Source organism: Muntiacus reevesi, chromosome 8, assembly GCF_963930625.1.
Source record: "Muntiacus reevesi chromosome 8, mMunRee1.1, whole genome shotgun sequence".
In the NCBI taxonomy this organism is placed as follows: Eukaryota; Metazoa; Chordata; class Mammalia; order Artiodactyla; family Cervidae; genus Muntiacus; species Muntiacus reevesi.
In genome coordinates, this window is record NC_089256.1 from 84,639,426 (window position 1) to 84,664,489 (window position 25,064).

Consider the following 25,064-nt stretch of genomic DNA (forward strand, 5'->3'; position numbering starts at 1 on the left):
AGTATTTTTTCAAACTATTAATAAGTGAGTTATCTAGATTTACTGCAGCTGAAAGAGGAAAGAAAAAAGCGACAATGGGGCTAAATAAATAATCCAGTTAAAAAATCTACCTGTTCTTTAATATAGTCATTCAATCCATTGTACTGGTATGTGGAAAATATTTATTTACTTCTCAATTATTTGTTTTTAGTTCCATTTTAAGCTTATGATATTTTCATAAAACAGGCACAGGTAGATAAACTATAGCTATGGATTTTACTCAAGATGTGGGATTTTGGCAGTTAATTATTTAAAAGATTATGAAGGGAGCATATACTATACTAGGTTTTTTACACTGGGATTTAAGCCTAAGTACCATGTTACAAGATGTGAAGAAGAAAGGGTCAACTCAGTTCATCATTCTCTCTTAGCACTGCTGCAGGATCATTTTGCTGTTCAAGACCTAAAAATAAAATGGTACATTGTTGAGTTTAAAGTGTTGTCTTACTATGCTGGTAGAGTCTACTTCTTGAAACAGACCTATCGTTTGCGAGGAGAGCAGTCACAGCATCTATGTGGGGACCCTGAATGACCACATCTGTATCACTTAAAATATTATTTCTGTAATTTAAAAATTGGACCAGAAAGAAAGTCTGGGCAAGTGAAGACTAGTGAGACCTTGGCTTAAACTCTGGCCCCACGGCTGCTCATCTCTAATGCAACAGAGAAGGCCCTGTGTACTCTGTATTTTCTCATGATATCCAAAGGCCTTGGTCAGTTCAGAGACATGCAGAGATACAAATCACAGAAACCCAGACTCATTTGGCAATAAAATTTGTGTCTTTTTAATTTTTTAAATAGTTTTGGTGTTGTAAAAGTATACACAATTACTCTCTTACCCATTTTTAAGTGTACAGTTCAATGTTATTAAACATATTCACATTGCTGTGCATCCATCTATGCCTGTAACCCTTTTCATGTTATAAAACTGAAACTATTCCCATTAAAGAATAGCCCCATCTCCCCTCCCCGCTAGGCCCTGGTAACCACCATTATACTTTCTGCTTTTATGACTTAAATTACTCATATAAATAGAATCATATAGTATTTGTCTTTTTGTGACTGGATTATTTCTCTTAGCATAATGTGTTCAAGGTTCATCAATGTTGTAGCAGATTGCACAGTTTTCTTCCTCTTATGCTAAGTGCTAAGTCATTTCAGTCATATCTGACTCTGCGACAGTATGCACTGCAGCCCGCCAGGCTCCTCTGTCCATGGGATTCTCCAGGCAAGAATACTGGAGTGGGTTGCCATGCCCTCCTCCAGGGGATCTTCCTGAACCAGGGATTGAACCTGCATCTCTTATGTCTCCTGCATTGGCAGGCGGGTTCTTTACCACTAGTGCCACTTGGGAAGCCCAAGGTACAGAGATATCTTTTTGTTTTTGGAGTGCCTAGGCCTAATACAGTTCATTTTTTATCTGGACATAGTTGTCTACTTCCAGGATGTGTAATGTGTCCCATGTATTTAACTTGTTGCTTTGAGATTTTGTGTCTTTTTCTGGGAGACCCAATCATCCTGTGTCCCAAGGAAATTAAGAATTTCAATGGTGTTCTGATCTGAGGCCTCCATGGAGGGACTATACATTCACATGTCTAAATACTGTAGAATAGCTCTTTCTTTTAGGCACATTTCCCTTAGTTCCTTTCCCAGGGCCTGGGCAAACAAGTGTGGGCTGTCCCCAAACCCTTAAGGTAACACTGTCCAGGTGTGCTGTTGCATCTGGCCCAAGCGGGAGTTAGTCCGTTCAAAGGCCAACAGATATTATTCTTCCCCTTTAAGGTTGAGGAATATTCCATTGTATATATACACATCCTTTTATGCTACATTTTACTTCATCCATCCCTGGATACTTGGGTTGCTTCCACATTTTGGCTATTATGAATAATGCTGCTATGACCATGGCTGTACAAATACCTCTTCAAGACTCTGCCTTCAGTTCTTTTGGGTATATACCTGGACACCAATTTATTTTCAGCTCCAAACAGGCTGAGTAACACAAATAGCCATACTGTTAAACAGACTGCTCATTTCAGATGGGCAAATTCATTTTTCCTTCATTGAAAAAATATTTACTGAGAGCTTTCATTATGTCAGGCAAGGGCTAGATTCTTGATCATAGGATCAATGATAGCAAAAATAACTTGGAAATACATGATGACAGAGCATTTTCTTTGATTTGGAAAAAAAACTCCACCAAATAGAATACTGATCAACATTCATCTCTATGATAAAAGTGAAGACGAGTAGGGAATTCACAGAGCTCTTTCTTACCTCCATTTTTATTTCTGTTCTTCTGTAAAGATTCAGATGTCTTCTTATTAAGATGACTTGCTTTTCTATTATTCCATAAGGAAGTTCCAAAGAGTAATAAGTAGGGTTACATTTAAAAAATGGCATTTAAAGGTTTTTTAAATAATACAAGTGCTGAATCTATTGAGTAATGGCCAAGAGATGGTTCAAAAGCTCTTTTGTCACACTCACAAAGAATTTTGGGGTAGCGGGGTGGGGTGGGGGGAAGGAAGGAGTAACATGGGTATAAGAGTTCCAGATCAATTCATCCATAGTTTAGTGACCAAAAATGTCCAGTGTCTCGTTTCATTTCTAGCTTTTGTTACTATTTTAGCTGCTCACTTAAAGACTTTCACTTGATATCTAAACCAAAGGGAAGTCTGGCAAGGGGTTTAACCATATGCAAATGAATTGTATAATTTCATTCCAAAACAATGTCCTCTCTTACAATACACGCTGGAAAACCAAACAGGATTAGGGAACACACAGGGGTCCCCATGGCTGTGCAAGCCTTATTGGCAGATGTAATTCATTCTCAGAAGTATTGAAAGTCTCTGTCAACTACCATTGCACGTTTCATTCAAGCATGGTGGTGATATAAGACAGCGGCCAAATTGGTTTACTCCTCTGATTCTCCACCAAAAGGAAGCAACGATCAGAGAAAGCCAGAGGGTAACCAGGAACCTAAGATTTTGCCTCCATTTTTAATAAGATGGAGAGGAAAAGGCCATTTGGGTCTTTTACATGAGGGACTCTTCCCAGGGTTGGAAGTGCAATAGTTTCCAGCTATCAGGAAGATGGAAGTGGATGGCTGAGAGATCCTGTGGCTCCAGGGGCTTTTCACACTTCACGTCTCCATTTAGCTGTGATCTCACCCATGAAGTCTTCCTTAATTTTCTAACTTTCTTCTTTGTAACCATGTCCTCACCCTGTCACTAAATACTATATCTTTTATGTCATACATATGTCTAGGCTTCATAACTAAACCTCCTGAAGGCGGGATCCCCATTGGAGTCGCCATGTATACCCAATCACCCTTACCCTGTCCAGCAAAAACTAGGTAGTTAGAAAAATGTTAATGAGTAAGTGGGTAAATCTGACTGAAGACGACCTGAGATTCCTCGAGTAAGCAGATAGTAGGTTACTAACTGCAGAGCATTTGGTGCTTCTTGTGGTCTTGGCAGAGAGGGAGGTCAGGAAAATCCAGGGACAAAGTTGGAGTCTACAGGCCAAGGCAGTTCAAGCACAGACACAAGGAGTACACTGAAGCTGGGGTGTAGCTTCTCAAATAATTACACATGCAACCATTTGGTCCATATTTCATTAAGATGGGCCACCATGCCAAAACGCTCCCTTGGCATAAATAGTACACTTTTTCTATCAAGAGCTTTCTTTTGTGTTACTTTACTGAAAAATCAAAGTAGGCAGGCCTGCTATTAGTATCCTCATTTCACCCACTGGGATGCTGAAGAGAAGTAGGTGCTCTCTTCTCATATCCTTGGATATTTGCTTCCTCCTAACTAGGGAGGCATATTAAAAAGCAGAGACATTACTTTGCCAACAAAGGCCTGTCTGGTCAAGGCTATGGTTTCTCCAATGGTCATATATGGAGGTGAGAGCTGGACTGTGAAGAAAGCTGAGCGCCAAAGAATTGATGCTTTTGAACTGTGGTGTTGGAGAAGACTCTTGAGAGTCCCTTGAACTGCAAGGAGATCCAACCAGTCCATCCTAAAGGAGATCAGTCCTGGGTGTTCACTGGAAGGACTGATGCTGAAGCTGAAACTCCAATACTTTGGCCACCTCATGTGAAGAGTTGACTCGTTGGAAAAGACCCTGATGCTGGGAGGGATTGGGGGCAGGAAGAGAAAGGGACAACAGAGGATGAGATGGCTGCATGGCATCGCCGACTCGATAGGCATGAGTTTGAGTAAACTCCGGGAGTTGGTGATGGACAGGGAGGCCTGGCGTGCTGCGATTCATGGGGTCGCAAAGAGTTGGACACGACTGAGCGACTGAACTGAACTGAATAATGAAATATAAAATTATTCAGTAACTGTGGTCCCTTTTTAAAGTCACTAAACATTTGTGTATGTTAAAAATCACACAAACCTGAGTTCATACTGGGCAGTTTACTTATAACTAAGGAAAAATATCCACTAGTATATATTGAGAATATGGAAACATGTTTGTATGGAAAGCAGTTTGTTTCCAACCCTTTTGCAATTGATTCTAAGTTATTTAGAGTTTTCATTTTTAACAGGGATTACAATTTTAGCAGTTTCAGAAATATAAAAAGACAGCATCAAAATGTCCTATATATTGGTAGTCTGAGCACAAGAACTTTTCATGCTTAGTCTGTGTTCTGAGCTACAGTCTTCACAGATATAAAATTGAGCAGAATAGAAAAGGGAAATATTCATGTCAGCTGTTGAAAACTAGTTTGTAAGACAGGCCTAAAAGCCTTTATCTCTGGCATGTTCAGTATGGAATGCATAGCTGATTTTCATTCAGCCACCAGAGAAAGGCATTCTACAATGACAGATAGCTTTATCAAAATTACAATTAGCTGGCTTCTTCTGAAGTATACAGCAGTTGGTTAAGTAAGGCTGAAGTGAGAGCTCTTACCAATTTTGTCAGAAATGATTCTCCATGATGAATATTTGGCCAACTGGTTAGGTCTAGCGTGAACTGGTAATTTTCAAAAGAAGGAGCTGAGAACTGCTAACATGTTCCAAAAAAGCACCTAGTAAAAACTGATCTCAAAGCAAACAAACCATCAATTTATTTAATTTTCAAGTAGATTTTTCACCAAACGTATTATTCCTCTAAGATTAGCATGGCTCATTCTGCTTAGACTGTTTACAGTGCTTGTTATTGTCTTAACATTTTGCAGTAAGGTGAAATAAAACATTCCAAATGGTTTTTAAATACATGGAAGATGAAATCTCATACTTACAGCATATAGTTTGATTCTTTTTATTCATGACTAATCAAAATTGTGTCTTAAACAGTAACCTGATATTTTTCAAATTGTACTCAGAAACACAATTGTGTACCATTTATTTTAATACGAATACTTCTAGGATTAGCTTTATTAACAGTATGACATTTTCATGCATTCTTAAACTTCATACTAGTTTCAATATTCACAATGTTTGATTAAGTTCAAATCAACAACTAGTAGAGCCTACATGAGAAAAGAATGAAATGAGATTACCCTTTTTATATAATCAGCTAAATTATTTTTAAGAGTAAAAAGTTAATACTAGGACTTAAAAACCTAAATTTCCAATGTTACTGTTAATTCAACCACATGAATATTACTTTAGGCCACAGGACTGCCCATTAGCCTTTCTTGTCGGAGAGCGATTAATCTCTTGAACCATTTTTCCTCAGCATCAGCTTTCTCAATAAATAACTGAAATGAGAAAAAAAAAGACAGAAGAAAAATATCATTGTTTGCTGAATAACTTGGATTTGATCTTACAAATCATCTTTATACAAGACATCCTTCAGCACAAGATTTAGATACTACTTAACTCTTGATGACTTCTTAACTGAAGATCATCTATTTGGAATAACCCTTGGAAAGTGAATAAAAGGACTAATATAAAAATCATTAGCAATTTTACATAACATTTTGTAAAATTTATTTCCTACAAACTTTCTGAGAGACAGAGTGGTGTGACCCTAATTCACAGAAGACAGCACAATATGACATTAATGACATGCCCACAGTCAATAAACCAGCTGGAGCAGAGCCAGAATTAGATCTTTTAGTGCCAGATGAAAAAACGAAACAAAACTCTTCTTTTTTGTCAATTTTTCTTAGCCACATAAAGAATCTTCTAGAAATCAGGTAACATAGGGTGGCCCAAACCAGATTCAAATACTGGTAACAGCTCTAAGGGATGGGGGTGAGCTGTCTTATTTTTGGCAAATATGAACATGTGAATCCATTTCCTCCAATAGTCTTCTTGTCACCAGCCCAAAAGAACAGCAGTCTGAATTAACTTCGGTGAACTAGACTTAAGCTGACGTTCTTAAGGCTTAAGGGTCTTACATTTGGATGAGCCAGAGAATTGTCATCTTGGTACTTGATGGCAGTAGGGATGCTGCCTGGGTCTATTTCCTTCTCATTACTCGGCGGGTCAGCCACCACTGATGCTGGTCCTGACGTGGCTGCTGCATGCTTCACTTCACTAGCTTCCACTGACTGAAACATAAAACACTTGAGATTTTGAATAATAATTGCTCAACTGGCATCCTTTGAGATGATACTAACTGCAACATGGCCCTAGGATACTGAATAACAGACTATTCCTCAAACAAGCAAACAAATACAGAAAAAATTGTGAAAATGTTATTCTTACAATCAATATCTTTTCTTAAGAAATTTGTACTTATGAGTCTATACTATTGAAAAAATATATACATTACACATATGTAAATTCTATTAATCCAAACAAGTGGGCAACAAATCTCCATTGAGCTGGTCTCTTTAGGTATAAAAAGCAAATCTAAAGATTTTTATTACTATTTCTTAAATAACTGCCTTACTGAAATATAATTTCATATCACAATTCATATTGCTTTTATTACATCAGCAGAATTCTGAAACTATCACTCCAAACAACTTAAGAACATTTGTATAATCCTCCTAAAAAAACACATACCCATTAGCAGTCACTGCTCCCCATTTCTCCCCAACTCTGACATCCCTAGGCAACCACTCATTTACTTTCTGTCTTTATGGATTTGTCTATTCTGCACATTTTATATAAAAAGAATCATACAATATGTGTTTTTTTTGTGTGTGTGTGACTGGCTTCTTTCATTCAACATGAGTATCAGTATTTCATTCCTGTTTGTGGTTGAATCCTATTCCACTGTATAAAATCTTATAGGCCAGGTATACTGTGCTCAGTACCAGGGACAAAAGACGAATAAATCATTGTGCCTGCTTGGAAAGAACCAAGAGTGCAGGGCTACTCAGGTTAATTTCAACATCTCCTTCCCTGAGGGAAGAGAAGGTCAGGGAAGTGCCTAATTAACAGCAAGGCTGCAGGGATAATATGAAACGAATGATGAGATAAGCTAGATAAGAAGTTGGAATTAAAAGTTAAAATTAAAAAACTCTAGATGATTGACTAGCCTTTTTTTTTCTACACCCATCATTCTAAATCTATAGCTTTTCAATTTCCATGTTTTGTTGACTTTCCTACTTCTGAACATCTACTTTTCTGAATGAAGTGTAAAACAGATGTCACTGGGAAAAACATCTAGAAAACGAAACATGCATGAATTAGTTAATCCTTTATTAGAGATCTCAGAGTTGGAGATTCGTCTGTTTAACTAGTACTTACTAAGCAGTACTAATTGCTTAGCACCGGGCACACCAGCGCCAGGGTGTACCCAGCACTAGGATGATAGGGGAGTGCTAGAAGAGTGGGAAGACATGTTCCCTGTCCAAACTGAAGATGACGTTTTGCTGATGGGGTGACAGATCTCTAACAAAAAAATACCAAAATATATATATAAACACAAATTGTAACAAGTTACAATAGAGATGTTTAAAGAAATATTCGGTAAATTTGATTTGGAAGTTTTTTTCTGTTATTTTGCAGCCAATATATTTTTTTCCCCTGACCTCAAACTTGACTACATCTCCAAAATACTGGTCATAGAAGACTCACAGCCCTAAGTGATATTACACTGACTTTTTATAAAACTGAAGACATGTAACAGGAAAACCCCGTATTCTGCACAGAGGGAAGTGGGGAAGTATACTAGCCCAGTGAGGTCCAAGACACAATTTTTTAAAATTATGTGCTGCCATACAGGGAATAAAAGAGTATGTGTATGTGCATGCCAAATCACTTCAGTCATGTCTGACTCTGCGATTCCATGGGCTATAGCCTGCCAGGCTCCTCTGTCCATGGAATTCTCCAGGCAAAAATACTGAAGTGGGCATACTGTTCTGCATAACCTAGGCCAGGCTATGACAGGGTTCAGCTAGGAGACTGGCTGTCCATATTGAACAACCTTGAAAAATTGTGAAGTGTTGTTATTCTAGTTGCCAAAGATGCGGACTGCACATATTCAGGTGGCAGAGATAACATTCTATTATAAAAATCAAGTAATCTGATTTTGTTTTTACCTACACAGTACATCAGTTTTCTTCGAAAAGTGCTTAAATACACATAAGGTATATAAAGAAAACATAAAGTTCTCAATGGTTAGAATCAGAACATAGAAGTTATTATTTAATAATGATTAATTGAAAAATGCATGAGGAAAATGATTCATTGCTTCTTTAAGTGAGGAAAGCTGTTTTGGAGAAAATTTGACTTTTAAAAAACCCTCAATGCGCCATGATCAAACATCTGGCTCTAAGTAGCACTGCCACCTGGTGGTTCAGTATGGAACAATTTGCTTTAATATGCACTTTATAAGTAAAGAACAAATGACCACGCTGCTTACTTAGGTACCCTTTTTGAACACTGGTGGATATTGGCCAAATACAACAATGTTAGGACTGAATAACTGATGATAAGCTTATCTGTGAGAGCAGTCTGAAAACAAGTTGCATCTTGGTTCCTCAAGTTGATGATATATCGGGAACTATCAGATTATCTATCTACTCACATTAGAGAAATAGGATGGTAGAGAGTTAAAACTAGTTAAATCAATGTGTTGCAGGAGACACATCATCTAGCATGTCACATTTTTGGTAACATCTCCCTAGCTAAATTAGTGGAATTTATACAGCTGAAGACTCTACCAATGGAAGGGGTCCTTAGGTTATACAAAAGCCTTCTTTAGAGATACAAATTTTATACCAATGTGTGTAGAATTGTCCAGGATGTTGAAACTTGGGTCATAATTTAATTTTCAAGAAAAGGATAGCCCATAAGATCTCCCCATGACCTGGGTAAAATGGTCCTCTAGATAATTTACCTCCCTTTGCTAAGTCATCTCCTGATAAATAATTCATCTTCTTGGACATCCTGAATCTTTACCTCATATTGCAGACACAGACATTTTAGAAAATGGAAGGATATCACTTTCTAAACTAATAAATTGGCCCACTGCTTTATATTACAGTCCAGGGCGAATTTATGCTTTGCTGGCCCATCATTGTTCTGCTGATGATTTTGATATGCGACGACTAATACAAGTCCAGGGTTGGATAGCTAATATTTTATTAGCTTACTGTACATTTACCAAGGTAACTGCCATCTTCTGAGGCTTTTTAGCATAGTCCCCTGTTAGGGTCACTTCAAGGCATGATTTCTTTATACCTTAGCAGGGAATATGCATTGAGTTACAATTATGAGAGACATTTAATCTGTAAGAAAAAAGTGGATTGTGGTGTTGGACAAATTTGGTTTGGATGCTGCTTTCAATCATTTGTTAGATTTAACTATGCATTATAAAATTTGCTGAATCTCAGTTATAAATGTTACTAGGATACTAGTTAAATTACAAAAGTTAAATGTCTAGTATAATGGTAGCCATTATAACGGCAATCATTATTTTAGTTAAGTTATTTAAATATATGTTAAAAAGTGGGGCTAAGATACAACATTTGTTTTATACCACTTGCTTAGTGCTTTAACATTTCCAAATGGCTGTATCGAAATAAACTGGTTCAAAGTTGATGTCTATACATGAAACCAGTAAATTACTATGTAAAGTAATTTTAAAACTCTTTGCTTGGTAATACAGTAGATCACCAAGCCTCGAGTTAGGAGAATTTTAGGTCTAGAGAACATAAAAAATTACATAAAACAATCTCTGGCAGAACTAAAACGGAAATTTTTGTATCTAAAATCACTCTGAAGGAAGTCGCACACACATCCAACGCTTGTTCTTCAGTGAGAGGAGAAGGTGGACTAGCAGGAGGAAGATGAGGCTTGGCAACACCTTTCATTTCTTGAATACTTATATATGCCAGGCATGTGGCTAGCTGTTTTATGTAAATATTTTGCTCATTCTCATAAAAACCTCTGCCACAGGTATTATCCCCATTTTAAGAGAAGAGACTCAGGGTGTAATGAAACTATTACATAGCTGAAGGATACAGTCAGCAAATGGCAGAATCAGAATGTGGGTCCAGGTCTGACTCTCCATCTCATGCTTTTGACCACTGCTTCTTAATTGCTAAATGCAAGATTTATTGTAATCTAGTTTTAGTTTTAGACGAAATAAATAAAATTAGTGGTAAAATATTTGAACTAAACATATTTCTAAGTGGCTCAACTCACAGTGCTGGATTAATATTTTGAGGCTGCTTCTGCTTCTCTGTCATTCTTATCCAACCAAAAGCTAGCCTGTTCTAATTTTATATCTTTCTATGAATTTTTGTTAAGGGGAACTTCTTTTTAAAAGATAGTTGAGACAGAAGGTGGGTTTCCCTCACACAGATTTATTAAGGTTGCTTACAAAATGAAGAGACCCCCAGGGGTCCATCCTTGTCCTCTTGATTCTTACCTGTGGCATCTGAGTTGGAAGTATAAGAAAAGCCATATTGAAACAGAGTAAATTCCAACTCAGCACTAAAAACTAAAGCAAACAAAAGCTAATTATTAAAATAATTAATAACGGTGGTCCCTTTGATGAGAGAGGTGGGTGACACTCCTTTATATTGCTTTCATAGGAAGCCCATTTAACCACACAAAGAGTTTGTTACAATTTGGGAAGAACAGTATTTCTCTTGGATTTAATCAGTTATCTTGAGATTAATAACCATAGGAAATAATATTTTAAAACTTTTCTCAGGAATATAACAAGGTAGAAAAAATACTAATCCTGAAATTAAAATATATAGATATTATTACATTTATACATTTCAGAAGTCTTTTAAGAAATTCTAAAGAATTTCTGTGTTTATCAGCAAGGACTCTGAGTTGTGAGCAAGGAGACTCAGGGAAAGTAAGAGGCATATCAGAGAAACATAAATGAAGTAAGGTTTATACTTCAGACAGATTGAATACCTACAGTAGACGTTTTCAAGTTTTGTATACACTATACATACTTAGAATATAAAATGTACTTAGATATCAAATAATTTAGATGCTAGTCTGTATTTAAAAAATAAACATTTAATGGATTAAGAAACATGTTAGATATTTGATAATCATTATATTTAATCCTCAATTACTCTAGAAAGTAGATATTATTAGTTTAATGTTATGAATTTGGAAGCAGAGGCTTAGAAAGAGGTTGAGGTTTGCTCTAGATCATAAATCATGGTAGGATATGTAAAAGTTAAGTTCCAAGTCAGATCTTGAGTCCAAAGTTCATGCTCTTTCCACTATATTAAACAGGATTTGGATCAATTTCCTCAATCACTGTCAATTTTACTAGTTACTGGAAGAACTGCTGTTATCTTGGAAGAGAGGAACAGAACTGCAAATAAATTTATTATATTAATAATTAATACCAAATGGGAAAAAGTTATTTAGAAGAAAACTCAGTGTATTAACCACAGAGGAGTAAGTATTTCCACAGAAAGAAAATACTAGTTTATCTTAAGTGTGTCCAGTGAGAACTGGGAAGTCAAGGTGAACTCTGGAAAACAAATACTACTGAAGTCAACTTCAAAATAAATTACAATTCTACTCGGACAAGTGAATGACCTCACAACATGTACAAGTAAGATATTAAATAAAATGGGCAATTATATTTATGAATGTGTATTTCACAGCTCCTTTTTCTTCAGAGATTGTGCTGGCAAACTAAAAATATTCAAACGAAATCAGCAAAATAACAGGGCAGGGGCATGAACTAACCAAGGTTGTCTAGTGCATCCTGGCATCTTGCACATGCTCAGTTCATGTCTCCAGAATGAATCATTTAGAAATATATATGGTAACTGAAAAGCCATCCATCTCACTAACAACAAAAGAAATGCTAACAGAACAGCAAAAGGTCAATTTTTACCTTTTAGGTCAGTAAACATGAAGAAGTCTGACAAGGTCTTAAAAAGTTAGGTGTTAACCAGGGTGTGAGAGGCACTCTTCTCCCTGTACTTTGGGGTGGAATTTGAACTGATACAGTATTTTGGGAGAATGACTTTGGGAACAGGTATGAAAATAAACAGTATTAACCTTTAACAGATAACTCCATCTTGAAAAATTTATCCTCAGGTGATAATAATGGATATTCACAAACACATATATAATACCTTCAAACTTACAACTATTTAATATCTACTTATCAGAGGAAACAAAATGAATGAATTATGATGTTGGGTTGGCCAAAAAGTTCATTTGGGTTTCCTGTACCATCTTACAGATGAATCTGAATGAACTTTTTGGCCAATCCAATACATTCATTAGTAGAATGCCATACACAGAGTCATTAACATATCTACAGATACAGAATATTTTTTAATAAATAGTAACTATACCACATCTTCATTATATGTGTGATATTAAAGAATACATGTATTTCACAGCCTTTTCTTCCTAAAGAAACACAAATTCCAAAAAATAATCCTGATAATGATTGAAAGAATATATCAAATACTCAACAGAAATACAATGTCAACGAAAGCTCCTTTTATTAGAGTTGAGTAAGTGATATATATATATATATGTATATATATATATATAGACAAAGAGTATAGATAGATATACGTTACTATTTGGGCAATAATTTTATTGTTAAAGTTCTTTTCTAACTTATCTCTACCAATGTCAATTCAAAAAGCAGATGGACCCATTTGAAAAGAAAATGATGTATGTTCACAAAATGCACATTTCTGTTATAGAATTGTCATGTTAACATTCTACTTTGTCTTCTTGGTGAATTAAAAAAAAATTACCATCAGAAACATTTTTACAGGTTTTTTTTTTTTAACAATTTCAACAAACTGATTCTCACTGATTCATTTTTCTTCTCAATAACACGCTGACACTCTCTTGCCCTACTTCATCTACTAGAAGAACTTATATTTAAGTAAAATCCATTAATAAAGCATCTCTTTAGTTGGAATGTAAAGGCTTATTCATAACGCCTGGATGAAAACTTACCTTTTTGATTTCTTTACTTGATCTGAATGTTTGCTGAACAAAAGAATCACTTTCAATGGCTTCAATTTCTTTGACTCTTTTTACTTGTTCTACCAGGGTGGTTTGGTCTAAAAGAGAGCATATAATGTCAATGTATTTTGATGTGTAAGCTCGTTAGCAGCATTATATATACCTAAACAATGTTCCTTCTATGAAGTAATATTATGACTTACGAAATTTAACTGTATTAAAAAAAAGACTTTATGGTTAAGTTATAATAGAAACATTTTACCCCTATAGATCCACAAATAGAATGTTCCTTCTACAAGGGATCTTCCTGACACAGGGATCGAACCCAGGTCTCACGCACTGCAGGCAGATTCTTTACTGACTGAGCTACCAGGGAAGCCTCCGGTATAATGATCTATAATTATATTTACATTAATTATATGTTGATTTTAATTAATTATATATTAATTTTCTTATTCTTATTTAATCTATCAATGGGTTTCCCTTCCATGGGGCTGTAAAGCCAGACAAGACTGAGTGGCTGAACGACAACACGGCATCATGCTGCTGCTGCTGCTGAGTCGCTTCAGTCGTGTCCGGCCCTGTGTGACCCCGTGAACTGTGGCCCGCCAGGCTCCCCCGTCCCGGGGTTCTCCAGGCAAGACACTGGAGTGGGCTGCCATTTCCTCCTCCAACGCATGCATGTGTGCTAAGTCGCTTCAGTCGTGTCCGGCTCTGTGCGACTCTGGACGGCAGCCCACCAGGCTCCTCTGTCCACGGGATTCTCTAGGCAAGAATGCTGGAGTGGGTTGCCATTTCCTTCTCCAGTGGCATTATGTGTGGGATTTAATTTTAAATACTTCAGGTCAACCCCCACCAAAAATGGAATCAGGCATGATATTGGTGGTTTAGTTGCTACGTCATGTCCAACTCTCGCGACCCCGTCAACCGCAGCATGCCAGGCTCTTCAGCATGCCAGGTTTTCCTGTCTTTCCCTATCTCCTGGAGTTTGCTGAAACTCATGTTCATTGAGTTGGTGATGCCATCCAACCATCTCATCCTCTGAACCCCACTTCTCCTCTTACCCTCAATCTTTCCCAACATCAGGGTCTTTTCCAATGAGTTAGTTCTTGCCATGTTACTCCTAAATATTTTAGTAGGTATCTCAGATAAGGGCTTAAGGAAAAAAACTAGCAACATAACTACAATATTATCTTTAAATCCAACATTATTAGGAACAATTCCTTAATATCATCTTGTATAGTCCATGTTTAATTTTCATGACTGTCCAAGAAAAGTGTTTGTTTTTTTTTTTTACAGTTGGTTTGTCTGAAACAGGATCTAAACAAAGACCACATATTACACTTAGTCAACAAGTATCTTAAATTCCTTTTAATCACTTACAGTCCACCAACCCTTCCTTTCATTGTCATTTATTTATTGGAGAAAATGGATCATTTAGCCTCTAAAATTTTCTATATTCTGGATTTTCCTGATTTTATTATCATGGTGTCATTTAACATGTTCTTCTATCCTTCATATTTTCTGTAATCCAGCAGTTAGATCTAGGCAGGCTTAAGTATTAGGTTCAATTTTTGGTCAAGCATACATCACAGATAGTGCTGTATAATTTAAAATTCTTCAGCTTAGGATGTGCTTCTTCCACTTTTAACGATATTAAGGTTGATCAGTGTGTTCAAGATGATGTCAGTCCTACCCTATTATTAAGTTCTTCACTGAACTTTCACTTAATGGTTTTAGCAGACATTAATGATTGTTGCTTAAATCCATTATTTTATTAGGCACTGCAAAATGGTGATTTTTCTTCTAATTTTATTATTTGTACCATATTTATTAACTCCGATCTAATTGACTATTTTATGACTGAAATATAGTCTGTACAGGAAAAAGCAGAGTGTTTAATTCTTTCCCTTTACTGATCAATTCTGGTCCAAAGGTGATCATTATGAACTCATGAATAATTATATATTTAATGCATTTCAGTCTGTGGGCGTTGTCTTCACATTTTGATTCTACCTTTACCAAGTGGGAGCCTCTTGGATATGAAGAGTGGAAGAGTGGGAACACTCTTCTGATATGACCTCTTTTGTTAAGACTGGTAAGAGGTCCCATATAATCATGATGGTATGATCACTCAACTAGAGCCAGAAATCCTGGAGTGTGAAGTCAAGTGGACCTTGGGAAGCATCACTACCAATAAAGTTACTGGAGGTGATGGAATTCCAGTTGAGCTATTTCATATCCTAAAAGATGATGCTGTGAAAGTGTTGCACTCAACATGACAGCAAATTTGGAAAACTAAGCAGTGGCCACAGGAATGAAAAGGTCAGTTTTCATTCCAATTCCAAAGAAAGGCAATGCCAAAGAATGCTCAAACTACTGCACAATTGCACTCATCTCACACGCTAGTAAAGTAATGCTCAAAATTCTCCAAGCCAGGCTTCAACAGTACGTGAACCGTGAACTTCCAGATGTTCAAGCTGGTTTTAGAAAACGCAGAGGAACCAAAGATCAAATTGCCAACAACCGCTGGATCATCGAAAAAGCAAGAGAGTTCCAGAAAAACATCTATTTCTGCTTTATTTCTGCTCTATTTCTACTTTCTATGTCAAAGCCATTGACTGTGTGGATCACAACAAACTGTGGAAAATTCTTAAAGGGATGGTAATACCAGACCATCTGATCAGGCTCTTGAGAAATCTGTATGCAGGTCAGGAAGCAACAGTTAGAACTGGACATGGAACAACAGACTGGCTCCAAACAGGGAAAGGAGTACATCAAGGCTGTATATTGTCACCCTGCTTAGTTAACTTATATGCAGAGTACATCATGAGAAACGCTGGGCTGGAGGAAGCACAAGCTCGAATCAAGATTGCCAGGAGAAATATCAATAACCTCAGATATGCAAATGACACCACCCTTATGGCAGAAAACAAAGAAGAACTAAAGCCTCTTGATGAAAGTGAAAGAGGAGAGTGAAAAAGTTGGCTTAAAGCTCAACATTCAGAAAACTAAGATCATGGCATCTGGTCCCATCACTTCATGGCAAATAGATGGGGAAACAGTGAAAACAGTAACAGACTTTATTTTTTGGGGCTCCAAAGTCATTGCAGATGGTGACTGCAGCCATGAATTTAAAAGACGCTTACTCCTTGGAAGAAAAGTTATGACCAACCTAGACAGCATATTAAAAAGCATATTACTTTGCCAACAAAGGTCTGTCTAGTCAAGGCTATGGTTTTTCCAGTAGTCATGTATGGATGTGAGAGTTGGACTGTAAAGAAAGCTGAGCGCTGAAGAATTGATGCTTTTAACTGTGGTGTTGGAGGAGACTCCTGAGAGTCCCTCAGACTGCAAGATCCGAACCAGTCCATCCTAAAGGATCAGTCCTGAATATTCATTGGAGGGACTGATGCTGAAGCTGAAATTCCAATACTTTGGCCACCTGATGCGAAGAGCTGACTCATTTGAAAAGACCCTGATGCTGGGAAAGATTGAAGGCGGAAGGAGAAGGGCCTGACAGAGAATGAGACAGTTGGATGGCATCACTGATTCAATGGACATGAATTTGAGTAAGCTCTGAGAGTTGGTGATGGACAGGGAGGCCTGGCGTGCTGCAGTCCATGGGGTTGTAAAGAGTCAGACAAGACTGAGTGACTGAACTGAAGAGGTCCCAGGTTCATCCTGTACAGTTCCTGACTTAGACTTGCAATCAGCCATTTCCCCAAAAGGCTTGGACTCCTTTTAGTGGGAAATGATATTTATTTAAAGACAGTACCTGAGCAGTAGGGGTGTCCATTTTTTTGGATTGACATTGCTTCTCATATTTTTCAGTGGGTGGGATAGGTAATACTTATTTTTAGAAGAGAAAAACAAATATAAGTTCATGCTGATATTACCAACCAAATTCAAGATTATAATAATTTTGTTGAGTCTTTTATATTTGTATATCATTCCTCCTATTCTAAGAATATTACTTAGGCTTTAAAGATATGATCAAGAGCACTTACTTGTTCTTTCTGAGTTGCATTTGTATTAGTTTCAAAATAATAAGATAAACACTACTATTAAGATGAATTATGCAGTTTAAAATTCATGGTTCTTTTTGATTTCAGGATTTGTTCCACTGATGAACTGCCAAAACACTATAAAGTCACTTGGAGAAAAAATTCCCCATGTGATTATGCTACCAACTTGATATATAACAGGTAGGTTCATTTGTTTCAGCTTTTTAAAAAGTTTTTAAATATTTTGGTCTGTTTTCATAATTAATATTTGTTTTTTGATTGCATAAAATATTCTTCTAAAGTAAAAATTAAAACATCATTCAGAAAAGTCTAGGTTTCCTTTCTTACCCCATTCCCCTAGTTCTTCCCCTAATCCAGAGGCAACCATTTTTTATTAGGTTTTGATTTTTATCCTTCCATTGCTTATTTTTGAAAATATGAGCATACATATTCTCTTTTTTCTTACACAAAATTAGCATGCTATACATTTCTATGTATATTACTTCTCTAACTTAGCACTATGTCTTTTAGTATAGAGACTTGCTCATTCTATGTTACAGATATACAGTAACCTATTTTATGGTTGCATGATAGCTTTTTTTCTACCAATACCTACTGATGGTCATTTGAGTTGTTCCAGTTCCTTGCCTTTATAATTAGTGTTTAATAAATAGCCACAGGCATGTGTCATTTCTTATTTTTGTATTTTTTTCACATGCCAGATGGGCAGGAAAAAATGCAACTTTATGGATCATACTCTCATGGTTAGTCTAAGCTGAAATGAATACACAGCTGAATTAGGAGTTACTGAACACTCAGTCAAGGTATCTAAAAATGCTGGGATTTTAGCCTTTATGAGTAACTGAATTTACTTAAAAAACAACTGTAATAACTGGTTTAACAAGGTAGAGCTATTTGCATCAAAGCAATTTCTACATACTAAGCTGCAAAGGTTAAATGATACATAAGAGTATAAAAGTAAATCTGGTTTAAGACGCTAAAAAAATAAAAAATAACATTTTATGAAAAATCTTTGGTTCAGTTTTTGGCCAATCACAAATTATAAGTATGTAGTCTTATGCAAGTTCCAGTTTATTTAAGAGAAAGAGTGCTCCTGAGGATGTGTCCCTGACAGCTCTAACCGGTCTTTTCTCATACGAGAAATCCTGCATGGAATGTGTGGAAATAACAGCCATCAGAGACAACACTTCCATCTTTGGAAGAATATATTTTCCCACATAAAAGCGAACACTGTCAGATTGTCATGGAAGAGCAAATAGTTCCACATGCTTTAGAATAAAAGCTCCTGTGGACTTTAATTATGCAATGTACCAACTGAGCATGTGAAACAAGAGCAGATTCTTTGCCCGGCTAACTTATTAATATTAACACATCCTGTACCAGAGAATAATATTTTACTATTCAAGTGTATAACAACATTAATATAGCACAGAAAAATCATAAAAGACACCATTCCAGGTGATTCAACTTTAATTTTTCAATATGAAAACACATTTGTTTGCGTAGTTCTGAATTACTCTCACAATTATTTCATAATCATTAGTTACCAACCAAAAACACTATCTCTGACTTCAGGATGATGTCTCATAAGTATCAACTGTTTGACCCTTCGGATTTTTTTCTCTAACATATTCTCTTATTTGGATTTACAAAGCACATCATTAGTATTAGATGTCAGAGGTGAGCTCACAAACAGTACTTGATGTCTAAAGCTTCCAGTGTTTGTAGCTTTAAATATGGGCATACAACCAGCTCCTAACACAAATAAAAGTGTTATCATAGAAGCTAGCCAAAGAGCCAGTATGTTTAACAAAATAGCACTGGAGAAATTATAAAGGATGGAAAGAAGATTAGAGGAAAAACAGAACATTATCTTTGTGTTTCTTTAAAGATGAGGACTAACAAAGTGACAGGACAGATATGGGAAAGCCTGTCTGCCCGACTTACAATATGAAAATAAACCAACATAGCTTTTACCTTTCAATGCGGGGAATCATTTTACTGGCGATATTTAAAGAGTGTGATATTTAAATTAAAGAGTAAGAGAGTGATATATAAATTAAAATTTGAAAGATTGATAGGAAATTTCATTTCCAGCCTTATAAATAAATAGTTCACCTCCATGCTGTCTGAAAACAGGCATAAGACATGTTTTAAATTGCTTCATACTCAAAATTCTAAGATCAATGCCCACAAATGTATGTCTTAAGTATAACCCTGTCATTTTGGGAAGCAGAATAAAACACAGCAATAATATATAGTAAATTGTTTTAAATTCAGGCTCTTAAGTTTTACATGCCAATTTGTCATTTAAAATTTCTATACCAATTTTAAGACTGGGAAAAATGTGGACTAAAACTGACTATTGTTTATATGCTTGGCATGAGTGCCTAGCATACCAAGTATCCTGTATTTACCAGCCATGAGGTAAAAATGAAGACAAGTGATAAAGTTACTGGGAGAATAAAAATTATAGGATGTTTTAAAATATTAACATGATAAACATGAAGTAAACATTTATATTTGCACTTGATGCTTTTTGATAAATACATTATTGGTAAACAGAATGACTTTCATAGGTTGCCTGCAAGAAGTCTGTAGAATATTTCATATTTCATAGTAAAAGAAAAAATAACGGAGTCAGAAAGTTAAGTCACTAGAGACTAAAAAAGCCAGGTATTAACTCACTTGCTGAATGGAATATTATTTTGTTCCTCTTATGATGAAAATTAAAATCAAATATTTTGTTACCATTGATCTTAAAAAAATTAGGCTCACCTGCTACTTAAAGTTGTATTTAACAATTTCACAAGACACACAGAATTTTCCTTGAAAATGTTATCAAACGGTACACAAACTTAAGATTGGTAAATAATGATGACAAGCTCCAATATAAATTTTTTACTTGAAAAGACAAAATGTAAATCCGTAAACTATTGGCAGATTACAAACAAGCCCATCTCTAAACTGGCAGCAATGCCAGGCTGAAAACAGCAGATGGCACTATTTCCCAAGATGAAATCATGAGCTAAGGGCCAGCATGAGTTTCATGAAAGGTATCTTACACATGAAAATCTCATCTCTAAATGATTCCTTCTGAATATTAATAATTTATGAATTTCCCCAAAGTTAAAATGCATTTCATTTTACAAAGAGTTTGGTTGGGTTGGCTTCATAGTTACCGAGTTAGCTGCTGCTTTTCTCTCGAAGGAGGGAAAAAATTATAAACTAATATACTGCTACAAATACATAAATAACACAAGAGAATATCTTATTTTCAGTTTAAATGGACTAAAATTTTAGTCAAGAAGGGAAATATCTGAAAAATCCCCTTTTATGGTATAATACAGACACTGAAAACAAAACAAAGTCCTTGAAATATAAAGCATCTTCAAGTGTTCTAGAATAACGGGAAAAAGCAAACAATAACAAATTGGTTACTCAATAAATAAGCAAATAAAGATGGCTCGTCAATAAAATTCGCAAACAAATGAAACATCCCATAAAGCTTACTTGGAATTCTAAAGTTAAAGCAACTTCTCATGAACAAACATTTTAATTAAACCACCACTGATTTCCCTCCAAAACAGTGTATTTTAAATAAGTTTCCTTCACAAAGCATACAAAATATACATTAGAAATCCATCCAACACTAACATTTTAAGGTTGTTCATAAATCTCATATCCTGGGGCATTAATTTCCAGAACTGATATCCATAAATAATGTGAAAGACGAGAAAACTTCTTAAGTAGAATGTGGCTTGCCTACCAGTCTTCCGGAAGCTTATGGTACAGTACCAAGTTATATCTGCCAATGAGGCTCCTGGAGTGTCTCTAGTAACAAACCCCTTTGGATGGGGTCCAAGACAGACTTACAACAAACTGCTATCCATATCAAATTAAGTAACAGGAATATTTCTAATGTGACTGAACCAGTGAAGAATTTCTGATAAACATTTTAATAATTGCACATGAACTGAGAATCAGACTAGGTTTTATGAAAAACAAAATGCTTACTGAAAATCTACACAAATTCCACCTCATTTAAGTTCTTCTCACCTAGAATGCTCTTACTTTTTCTGAATCCTCCCTATCACTTTCCCTTGGCATCTGTGAGAGGACCTCTTCCATAATTCATTTGGCTCTCAGCATATGTTACCTTGCACTGATATTAATCTCTTTATAAGCAAAAGTTTCATTTCCCCCAGCTATAGGGACATACCTTTTTGTGTCAACTTCAGCAGTTAGTGTGGTGTGCTCTATTATTTAGTAAGCAGTCAATAAATACTTGCTGAAACTTAAAAATTAAAAGGCATGCTTCCCAGGTGGTGCTAGTGGTTAAGAACCCACCCGCCAATGCAGGAGATGTAAGAGACATGGGTTCGACCCCTGGGTCAGGAAGATCCCATGGAGGAGGAAATGGCAACCCACTCTAATATTCTTCCCTGGAGAATCCCACGGACAGAGGAGACTGGCGGGCTACAGTCCACAGGGTCGCAAGAGTCGGACATGACTGAAGCGACTTAGCATGCACACAAAGTAACTATTAAAAAAAAAAAATCATGGGGGAGCAATGTCAAATTATAAGAAATGTGTAACTTAAGAAATTAAATGTCTCTAAGTGGTTAGTTATAGCACTGATTTAGTAATCATACTAAAGACACAGAAATTAGCTAAAAAGTGAGTGTATAAACCTGTCAGTTTCTGGCCAAATGGAATCCTAATGGATGTCTAGTAACACATACTCCTTATAAGAGTAGTCCTCTGGTAGAAATCATGTTTTAAAACCGATGTATATTAGTGTAGTGTTTGTAAGTCTATAGACCCTTGTTTTGATCATCAATATCTGGAATGCCTTTCTAGTGAGGAAGGTCACAGAGGCTAATCTTTCATTAAAATGTTTGTTAAAAAGGTCAGATGAGCTGCTATGGTAGCAGGAGCAGTCATCACTGCAGCAACAGAGGCTTACATTTACGGCACCGAGTGCTAAGCAGACTCACACGGATCACCTCATTTAATGACCATGACCATCAAACACAGTAGTGCTAATATCTCCATTGTACAGGTGAGAAACAGGCTGAGTAACTTGGCCAAGGTCACATAGGTCACATGGCTGGTTGGTGGTAGAAGTGGGATCCAATCTCTGAACTGTGATCCAGTCATTATTTACTAGTCAAATAATGTCTTTATTCACTCCTGCCAGGCAACATACTCTTTTTTCCACCTTCTTAATCACTTACTAGTATAATAAATGTCCTTGGTATTGTTCTTATTCTGCATTTTAATGCTTATTCATTCAGTAAAATACAACAGAGCTTTGTTAGTAGAAGAGATGCCATAAATATTATCTTGGTCTTCTGGCATTATCTTGAGCTAGATTACAGATATATATTTTTGGACTCTTTCTTACTCAAATAAATTTTTAAAGATTTATATATGTCACATTCTGAAAATCTTTGTTAATGAATAAAAGAAACAAAACTTTTAGAAAACCTATCATTCTTTCATTTAAGCCTGAAGATAATCTAAGTAGTAAATTACTACTTGAGAGTCATTATTTATTTATTGTGCAGAAACTGTTACTACAAAAAACTAGAATGGTTTCTGAGAATTTGACTAAACAAAATATTAGTAGACTACTGCCTTATGTTTGTCTCAAATGTAATAAACGTGGGTGGTCAAATTCACTTTAATAAAAGTAATAATTCCAACAAAGCTAAAGCTACTGGATAGAAGAAAGGAATATAATTTGAAGTATACTGGATTAACAGGGCAGTGTACAGACTCTGAAGTTGTTATTTGTTGTCCATTTTAATTTCAGAATTCTTACTGACTCTAATTAAAATTCTGTAGATGGAAGAGTTGTGTTTCTGAGGCACTTGCAGTGAATGCTGTCTGCCAGCCATCTCCAGACACCCCATAACCACACACAGCTCGCCTGTCAGGAGAGCTAATGCAGACATCGCAGGGCACACCACATTTGTCACTGTGGCTAATATCAGAGATGCGCAGCGCTTTTCTCTTAGCACACAAAAGCAAGATATGTAATTCAATGCTCAATTTACCCTTGTCTCGCAGGAGATTTTTCCCCGCTAATTGATAGAAATTAAGCCATTAATCAAGCCACTAGCCATCATTCAAACCAGAGAAGATGAATACAAACTTCCATCATAACCACCTTCCCCATTTTAGTGTTCATTAGCATTAATTTTTAATGCAATTATGCTATTCTTTTACGCTGAGCTCATAAATTACTGCTCTTTTGTTGCTGGCTGGCCTTGTAAAATCCAAACTAATGCTTTGTGCTCTGATCTTAAAGGCAATTACTAGATTCTTCTATCTTTTATATCTTTGCAACTCCAATAACCTATATATTGGCAAAGATATACACACACACATATAAAATGAACACCCATGATTGACTGTACCTGTTTGCTTTTTTAATGCCTTTATATAAAGTCTCTGTGAACATATAAATGTAGTAAAATGCACCTAAAGTAAATAAACATATATTCCCCCATACATAAAAAATATAGATGTTAATATCAAGTAAGATCACATATATCATATTATATTTTGGGTTCAATATACATATTGCTGCAGTTTCCCATGATTAAAAATATATCATTTGCAGTAAAGGTATAATTTTTATAAAAAATTTGAGAAAATAAGAACATTAATAGTGATTATACACACTTATAAGGGTCAAAAACTACTAAAAACAGAAAGGATAACTATAAAATACTAAAATCCCTTAGTACTTTACCTAAGGTTACGATTTTATGTTTAAATTCTTATTTTAAAAAAACTTATGTTAAAACTGCAAAGTTAATAAGGTGAAGAGTAATAGAAGGTCAAAAGAACCATTTATCCAAAAGTGTTTGTAAGTGCATATAATAACTCCATAGTCTTAAATTTTGCAAAGTTAATGCATCAGTTTATTACAGGATGATAGTAAAAGGAGAAGACAAATTTTCAATAAATAAATATTAAATCCAGAGACAGAGTATCCACTCAGTTCTCCAACCCAGAGAAAACGAAAAGATGGACCCACCCCCTCCAAAGCACCTCTCCAAGGTGCAGAGGAGATTAAAAAAAATCTGCACCTCTCTTCTTCATGTCTCCCCAGTAGTGGTTTTCGTCTTTGTTTGCAAGTTCTAACATTCTGGCCTCCCACTAGCTAGAGAAGGGTGCATACGTGGCACTCCGATTAATGAAATAAAACTTAATGGGAAAATGTTAGCTATTCTGGTATTGGTGTCAGAACCCTTTGGAGTTGTACAGCTAACCTACCCCTAACACCAAAGGACTGTGGTAGAGAGTACTTTCAGGGGTCCTCTACTGAAAAAAAAAGAAAAAAAAAAAAAAAGCATTTGAACTATTAACTTCTTAAGAATAAAGAAGGTGATGATCAGTTTGACTTCATCTTATGTTTCCTCTCATAGCTAGTTCTTTTTTAGGTTTCCTCTTTAACAGAAAGTTATACATGGTTTTGAACTGTGGTGTTGGAGAAGACTCTTGAGAGTCCCTTGGACTGCAAGGAGATCCAACCAGTCCATCCTAAAGGAAATCAGTCCTGGGTGTTCACTGGAAGGACTGATGCTGAAGCTGAAACTCCAATATTTTGGCCACCTCATGCGAACAGTTGACTCAT

The 25,064-nt window shown here is 36.0% G+C and overlaps 1 protein-coding gene across 2 annotated transcripts in view; it reads right to left on the reverse strand.

The window, feature by feature from the left end:
• Positions 1-5,561: 5,561 nt before the first annotated feature.
• Positions 5,562-25,064, reverse strand: part of RSRC1 (arginine and serine rich coiled-coil 1) — a 398,933-nt gene continuing 379,430 nt past the window's right edge. Inside the window, exons 8-10 of one of the 2 annotated variants that reach the window (XM_065943091.1) lie at positions 13,374-13,480; positions 6,395-6,547; positions 5,562-5,749 (exon numbers count right to left, since the gene is read on the reverse strand). In XM_065943091.1, the coding sequence (XP_065799163.1) occupies positions 5,657-5,749; positions 6,395-6,547; positions 13,374-13,480 (353 nt within the window). In that variant the 3' untranslated portion in view covers positions 5,562-5,656. Of the gene's footprint in view, positions 5,750-6,394; positions 6,563-13,373; positions 13,481-25,064 lie in introns of both variants that reach the window. The other variant, XM_065943089.1, reaches the window with a different exon arrangement.